Raw genomic sequence first — 8,311 nt, forward strand, 5'->3', positions numbered from 1 at the left:
TTACTGAGAAATTTGTACGAGTTCACTTGTGTCACAAACAAAAACACCTCCTGGCCTGCGCGGAAGCACAGCGCAGTCCCAGCAAAGGCCTTTCATATCCTTTTCTAACAATCTTTGTGTAAATGCTAGAAGCACCATTGCTTGGTATTTACTACGCCAAAATATTCATAATTTCAGCATATTAGGCCGGCATTTAGTATGCTACACTTCGTCAATTTTCGGAGACCGGTGGTATCCGCTAAACATCTGTAACGAATTTTGTGATTCATTCAGTAGCTGACGACGATGAAGAATTGCGCCTGAAGTGGGTATGTGCCGCAGGGGATGAAGAACAAGCTATTGTAATGTGTTGGAGTAATGGACGACCCACTCCTTACACTATTCGCATTATGTGACGCCGTTTTTTTTTTGCCGTTCTAAAACGCTTTATTGCTCATAATAACGCAATATTTCTTCTGAGATCAAGCCTGCTTAAAGAAAATTTGTGTACGAATCACAAGCTCTGGCATGCCTTACTGACACGCAGTGGACCCGGGTTCAAATCTCACTATAACACCACAAGTATTTGGTGTTTTTCATTTGAGTTTCCTTCCTTATTTTGTGCAGCAGTAGTTACAGACACCGGCGGCGGCGGTTGCGGACAACTACGGCACTGCGCGTGACCCGTATTGTGATCTCATAACAGCTTTCTCTGTAAGACCATGCAATGCTTCGCCGCATGGCAAGACCAACGAAGCAGCACCTTGATTCCGATTTTCTTTGTCTATGTGAATGGAAACTTTTCCTACAACACTTAATTATTTTCGTACTGTTCCTGGGTATTTTATATGTAAAATGTATATTTTGGTTTGCTTCATTTTGAATATTTTGCATATATAAGATGTTAATTGCACTGCTTACTAGCTCGTTACCAAGCTGCTACTCATTACACAAAACGCAGCCGTATGCGAAACCTGCACTGACACAAGTCATTTTGTTCTCAGTACGCACAAGGAACAGAATATAGCTATCGCGTTCAACCAGCTCTTAAAGGCCATGCTTAAAAGTCCCCCACTTTTCAATTGCAGATTTCGATTTTTTTTGTCATTGACAAGATGTTTTTCACTAACAACGAAACCGACGCTGACGCCGGAATTTCCGCGAAGCGAGGTCTTAACTAATCACGCTGTATACGAAGGAGCGAAAATTCTCATCATGAAAGCAGATTGCTTCGCACACAACTGCGACATCAGCAATAAATAAGGTGTCAAAGTTAGCCGCGCGCGAAAGTGGACCTTTGTTTTATTAGCTTGAAAATGCACCTTTGGGGCTATCCACGTACAAGAAAAAAAATTTAAAAAAAAGAACAGCACATGCCCACAGTGAAAGCTTTTTGGACAGCTGAATGTGTTTTAAGCTGAAGGGTCCTCAAGCTAGGCAGCATAAGAGGCGTTTGCATGCTGCAGCTGGCATGGCTCGTGTGGATAGCAGTGGTCATTTCCTGAAGCCGTGCTTCTTGGTCCACTCACGCGCCGTGTTCTTGTAGTGGCCCCGAGTCTTCCGGTAGCCGGAGGCCCCGTTGGTCGCGCGGGGGTCGGTGACGCTCGGGTTGCTCATCAGCCAGCAAATGGCAGTGAGAAGCTTGGAAATGGACTGAGCGAGAGTCCAAATCAATGTGAGCATGTTGAGGCAAATGTTACCGTCCCAATCGATGTTGGGGTGGTTGATCTTGCTTTTGAACTTGACCTGCAATGCAGAATAAGCAAAAAACTAACGTTCTCGAGAACAAATATGGACGAAAACGCTGAATTTAGCGTAACGTGCAAATCTAATCTTGAATTGAAAAAAGAATCGACCTTAAAAGAAAGCGAGCATCGAAAACTTCGGTGAAGTACTAGCGCTTAGACATCAAGGCAGATTGTAGTACCGTTCATTACGCACCATGAGAAACCATGAAAATGTGTAATGCTCTCAAACATATGCTACTTGCTTACGTCACACAAAAATCCCTGGGAGAGCTAAAGTGCACGCTTGTATGTGACCGTTGAAGCGACATTTTACTCATTAATACTTTGAACCAGCAAAAAAATATTTACATACGCCGGCATCATTTAGGCATAGCACAGATACTAATCAGGTTAATGACAGCCTGATTAGTATCACGTAACTAGAACCAAGTATTTAAAAAACGTGGTTGAATTCAATTTTTAAAAATTGGTATAACACGAAATTGACGTGTGCATGTGGGAGGTAGCGGCCAGATACTGTACCAGTAAGTGTGGCCAATCTTTCTCTGGTGAGGGAGTGCGTTACAGGCGGTGGTCACCATTGAGGCCGCACCCCTAGATTCTTGATTCCATTCCATCATGGCGCAGATATTTTTAAATGTGGTTGGAAACTGCACAGCACCAGGATGGGAACCACGTCTTGCACGCGAGGTTGACACCCTAACCACTACGCCATCGCTGCTTCTATAATGGGAAGAGTTAGGGATAAGATTTAATGGGAAGCACCATATAACCTGCGCTTCGCTGATCACATTCCGTTGCTGAGGAACTCAGGGGACAAATTGGAACTCATGATCACGGAGTTAGACAAGGAGAGCAGAAAGGAGAGTCTTAAAATGATCTGCAGAAAGAGAAAGTAATGTACAACCACCTCGGAAGAGAGCAGCGCTTCGAGATAGGTAATAGCGCCCTTGAAGTTGTAAAAGAATGTCTCAGGACTGATAATAACCGCGTAGATGAACCACGAGATTGAAGTAACTAGAAGAGTAGGAATGGGGTGGAGCATATTTGGCAAGCACTCTCAAGTCATGACAGGTAGATTGCCACTATCTTTCTGCAGCAAGTTATATAAAAGCTACATGTTGCCGGTACTTACCTACAGAGCAAAAACCTGGAGACTTACAAAGAGGGTTCAGCGTAAGTTGAGGACAACGCAGCGAGCAATGAAAAGGAAATTGATATGTGTAACCTTAAGAGACAAGAAGAGAGCAGAGATTAGGGAACAAACCGGGGTTAAGGGTAAAGTTGAAATCAAGACGAGGAAATGGACATGGGCCGGGCATGCAGCTCGTAGACAGGATAAGCACTGGTCATTAAAGGTAACTTAATTCCTAGAGAAGACAAGCGGGTTAGAGGGAGACAGAAAGTAAGGTTGGCAGATGAGATTAAGACGTTTGCGCGTATAAAGTAGCAGCAGCAAGCACAGGACGGAGTTGACTGGTTGATCATGGGGGACGCCTTTGTCATGCAGTGGATGTAGTCAGGCTGATGATGATTATGGTAACACGGAAGTGAAACGTTTCATCGCAGATGTAGTTGATCATTCCTCGTGGATTGTTTCACCACACGGGTTATGAAATGAATGCTGCAGTAACAAATTGCAATGTCACGCGAAGAACGGCAAGAAACTCGACACTTGAGGCGCACACCAAGTAGAGCGCACGCACGGAATGAGCACACACATGACGAGCGCGGACGAGCACACACATGACGAGCGCATCATGTGTGTGCATCGAATTCCTTTCGTGAACATGGCAGCGAGCTAAATGACGTCCACGTTCTCTCTAACTACTATACCTTCAAAGCAGACTGTCTTAGAAGCACAAGCAGTACGAAGCACCTGAATCCCGCGATAAGCGCGTGCGCGAGTGAGCCACAACGCTAGAAAACATCTATACGTTCTTTGACCACGCCATGTGGAGGCGCGTGCATCGCGACGTGCGAAGTAGGGCGGCCAAACGGCCTTTAGAGCAAGCGATCCCAACACCTGCCCGTCGTGTCGTCTCGCTACTGATTACTAAAACAAGCCTAAGTTTCTGAGCTGTCAGGACCGCCATAGCTCGGGAAGTTCCACACCATGTTGGAGAAGGGTCGCTCTGTATAATAATGGTTAGCGCTGGACGCTGAGGAACGTGAGGCCGCTTACTCAACTCGCCACTCCGGAACCTTTCCTTCTCGTTTTTTGATTGCAATCTGTTGGTAAATGTTTTACAACGTCATATGGGTGACGTAAATACATCACGGATCCTCGGTGCACCCGAGAATAAAACACCGTCATGTTAAACAAAAGTTACTTAACCACCGCAAAATAAAGTGCATGTGCTTCTCTATCATGCGGTGCTCGTTGGGATAATTTTGTCCTGTGCTTAATTAGTTAACTTGGATCAAGAAACAACGCCCACGATGTAGGAAATAAAGCCACGTGTCATTGCTCGTGTACTACTGTACTGCAGCGCTCTCAAACGTACTTCAAGCGAAGCAACCATTGGGCGGACCATGACGAAATGAGTAGCCCTGGCCACGGTTTGTCGGTCCATCAGTATTTATAACAGGTGCTAACGGCAAGAAAGCGCAGTTGTCACTGATTAGCGATAGGTTGACTGTCTCATAGCACCGCATGCTTCGGTTGGAGCTCAAATCAGAGCGCTGCAGTGATTCAGCGCATGAGTGCAATCACGTGGTCCTATTTCATAAGTAGCATGCTTTCTTTATATGTCGGAAAACTTGAATCAGCACGGAAAATGTATGTTGCGACAAACAATAGGATCAGTTGTTCTGAAATGCCCTCTAAATGAAAAAAAAACACACTTAGCATTAAAAAGAATACTTTCCATAATTTATCCTCGTTTATAAACTTATAAGGCACAATAAAAAGATACTGTAATGAGTGCCACGTAATGATGGTTTCATTCAGTTATAGTCCTTTTTTTCAAAAGTAATAGGTTTCATTTATGAGAAACACCCTGCACGCGTAAAAAACGATGTACATTATTTTAGAACTACTTCTTTTATAACAAAGCAGCTTTGAGAATAAACAGCTTAGCTTTAAGCCTGCACTGGCCAGTTAATTATTCGCGTGTAGCCACCACACGAGATCTACACATGAATGAGAAGCCGAGTCTCTAAAGTGCTGAGCGCTTAAAATGTAACCGCCAAATAAGAGCCAAACGGTTGCATCATGGTCCTGTGTTATGGCATCGCTAAGAACCGCATAGGCAACACCAGCTCACAGAGCGACAAAAGAAGGTGGGAAAAGACCCACGCAGTGTCCTTAGCATCCTTTACCACGTTTCTGTGTTTTAAACTGTTCTACTCAATGCGCGTGTTATAGACTTATGTCGTGTTTGTGAATGGTGATAGGCGTCCATCGACATACTGACGAGCTTTCCACACAGCAGCTGCAATGCTGCCGACGAGCACAGTGTGTCGGCAAGGAGCCGCCTCCCCGACGCGCTCTGCTCAAAGGCAGCTTTGCAGCTGCTGTGCCAGAGGTCACATGATGATAACTGGCGGTGGAGAGGCTCGATAGAGACCGCGTGCCGTGACGCCTATACGACCACCTCAGTAGTCGACGGCGCCTAACACCAATTACAAACATGTGATAGGCCCTGGTCAAAAAAGCTAGAGACCTTGATGGCGGTTACTCAAGCAGTTAGAGTAAGTAACTGTCACCTGAGGCGGCCGAAATGGATAGTCGGCCGGGAACGTGATGTCAAGCTTGAAGGTGCCATCTTCGAACGCACTTCCCCTCGGACCCTGGATGGTGGCCTCCCACTTGAACATGTCACTGGGGTTGACGGGAGCCGCCTTGCAGTTGGCAGGTGGAGCTCGGTTGATGTCTACGAACTCCTTGGAGATGCGCTCCAGCGCGGGCAAACGACCACCGGTGGCCATGCTGCAGCAATTCGAGAACCTGCCCTGCTGGACGATTCGAGCTGCTAGCGGCGGCACGTGCCGGGTGCAGTCCGTGCTACTTCGTCGTCACCTTTAGCGATCCCTGTTGGCACGATGGCTCTAGGCGCGTATGAGCCTCTTTATCATCGGAGAAAAAGAAAACGCGGAAAAATTACTCCGCAATTTATTTTGCCTGAATAGCGAGGGAATTCAAAAAAAGTTTTTGGGGATAGCTACGGTAACCAAGTGTTGTTTATTAATACACCGAATGGTTTTCACTCTGCAGATAAGCATTTATCAGCGTTTCTAACCAGTTCAATACAGTGGCTCTAATTTTCTTTTTTATTTTTTCTTCTACTTGCCCATTGTAAGCAGCTCTGTCCACTGGGAAAAATGTGTAAATTGTCTGAGTGAGAGAGCGCATTATACAGGTATAGTTAACCACACAAGAATAACAGTGTTTCTTTAGATGACAGTGGGGGAACACTCTGCAGTTATAAGCTTGAAGCCTTCCGTCCTTCGCCTTCCGTACGCTTTACTTCCAGGACTTTCGTGCTTGCGCTGCAAACCCTTTTAACACAAAATTCAACAAACTAGCCCGAAAAATAGCCGCTTATCTTTAACAAAAACTTCAAGTCGTTTACTAAATAGTAAGGTTAGCTCCGCTTGGCATAAATCCTAACCAGCACTTTGTTCGAGATATCCATGCCCAAAAATACTAATTTATATGTGGAGCTCAACGTCCTTAAACCCCCATTTGATTATGAGAGACGCCCTATTGGAGGGCTACGGAAATTTTGACTACCTGGGGTTCTTTAACGTGCACCCAAATCTGAGCACACAGGCCTACAACATTTCCGCCGCACCCGGGATTCGATCCCACGACTTGTAGGTCAGCAGCCGAGTACCTTAGGCACTACACCACCATGGCGGGGCATGCCCCAAATTATTAAACAAGTATCTGGGGTGCTCCAGTTTGGACTGCCCCTAAATGCTAAAAAGAGTTTTTTTCGAAAAACTGAGAAACATGAACGCTGAACCTTGAGCAATATCGGTGGGCGCTGCGGATAGCGTCGGCCGTTCGGAGTAACGTTTGGTCACTTTGGTGCCGTTTAGTGTACCATTAAGGCTGAACAAACAGACAAATGTACAGAGAGAGAGACAGACAGACAGACAGACAGACAGACAGACAGACAAAAATTTTTGCGTTGAAGGTCCCCAAGAAGGCCTATCATCTTTAATAAGAAGCGAATGAACCAAGACGTAAATATTTGTAGAGGACCGTATATACCACAGGTGGTACTGCAAAAATCACGCTCATCAACCGCTCTTTGTAGGTTGAATTTTCGTTGAACAAGGAGACATTTTGCACCTGCGACGTACGGTCCTGGTTTCAAGCATGTTCTCTTAAGAAAATTGTTTGCGTAATTTGTTAGGTTTTGAAAGAACAAAAGTTAATGTGGCATACTGAATTGTATTTAGGAGACCAACGCACCAACGTTCACAGCATGAAGCGGTGACGTAAAGTCGAGCTGGCGTGATCCTTGTGACCATGATATAATCAAAAGGTGTGTAGTGTATGAACAAGCTGTCGACTGGACAAAGAAAATTGTTTAACCCTTTCGGCCCTAGCGTCCTATAAAAATAACATGAATCAACTTTGCTGCCAAATGTGACACAATGAAATCAGAAATCCAAAAAGGTATCCGAACTTTTCTAAATACACCTGCGCAAGGTTGCTTGCTTGCTTGCTTGTTCCTTTCTTTTGCGGCTCTCACCCACTAAGGGGGATTGGCCAAGAAGGCGGTGGTTAATGCAAGTCAATACCTATAGATTTTCTAGATTAGGGGAATATGATTACTGTGTTTTGACTTTGAAATTAATTTGGCGCAATGTCAAAAAAAAAAGAAAAAAAAGGGGGGGGGGAGAAATAATAAATTTGTTGAATATCTGAGTTGTAATCGTTATAAGAAATTCTCCTGAAAGTTGAATGATTGCAGTGTATCAGCTAAATAATAAGTGGTAGTGTGGCTAGTAAAATTCGAGAGCTGATCACTGACTCAGCAAGGTAATCTTCTTGTGTTATATATGAATTCGCAGAGAGCTCCGCAGATGTTCCTGTCGCTCTGTCCCAATGAAGTGGCCCCAAAAGACAAAAGATTGCGAGTATTAGGCGATATTCCTAACTTTCTGAATAAAATTTCGAAGCAGTTTTTTCTTTGATTTTTGAATCGGGGACATGTGATAAGAAAATGGTCGATATGTTCAGGTTCGTTATAGCTTGAGCACATAGGCGATGGCACCAGACCAGACCTGTTTAAGTAGAAATTAAGAGGTCGTACACGGCAACGTAATTTTGTTATCAAGACTTCGAATTTACGCGTGGGACACCATTTATTATTCCATGTGAAGTGCAGGTGCGAGAAATCTGGATTCGGTATCATGATTTTTGATGAGTCTTGAAGAAGGAAAAGTTTTCTAATCCTCGCTGCTGTTACATAAGCTGTAGGAGGCAAGATTGGCACTATCGGAAGATCAAGAGATGTTCGCGAAAGTGTGTCAGCCATCTCTTTTATAAATAGACTACGATAGCCTGGCACCCATATCATTCGCACTAGACGAATGTTTGCTGGGATTAATGATTAAAAAGT

At 44.6% G+C, this 8,311-nt stretch overlaps 1 protein-coding gene across 1 annotated transcript; it reads right to left on the minus strand.

The window, feature by feature from the left end:
- Positions 1-1,274: 1,274 nt before the first annotated feature.
- Positions 1,275-5,728, minus strand: LOC142777235 (uncharacterized). The gene is made up of 2 exons (XM_075881561.1): positions 5,439-5,728; positions 1,275-1,725 (listed from the first exon to the last, which is right to left on the minus strand). The coding sequence occupies exons 1-2, from the start codon at positions 5,658-5,660 to the stop codon at positions 1,474-1,476; spliced, it is 474 nt and encodes a 157-aa protein (XP_075737676.1). The 5' UTR covers positions 5,661-5,728; the 3' UTR covers positions 1,275-1,473.
- Positions 5,729-8,311: the final 2,583 nt, after the last annotated feature.

Source organism: Rhipicephalus microplus, chromosome X (genome assembly GCF_043290135.1).
Source record: "Rhipicephalus microplus isolate Deutch F79 chromosome X, USDA_Rmic, whole genome shotgun sequence".
Taxonomy (NCBI): domain Eukaryota; kingdom Metazoa; phylum Arthropoda; class Arachnida; order Ixodida; family Ixodidae; genus Rhipicephalus; species Rhipicephalus microplus.

Bases quoted from the DNA above. Each gene is read 5' to 3' on its own strand.
- LOC142777235 (XM_075881561.1), bottom strand. From the start codon at position 5,660: ATGGCCACCGGTGGTCGTTTGCCCGCGCTGGAGCGCATCTCCAAGGAG. The intron at 1,726-5,438 runs GTGACAGTTACT...TCTGCATTGCAG, and splicing joins ATCCATTTCGGCCGCCTCAG to GTCAAGTTCAAAAGCAAGAT.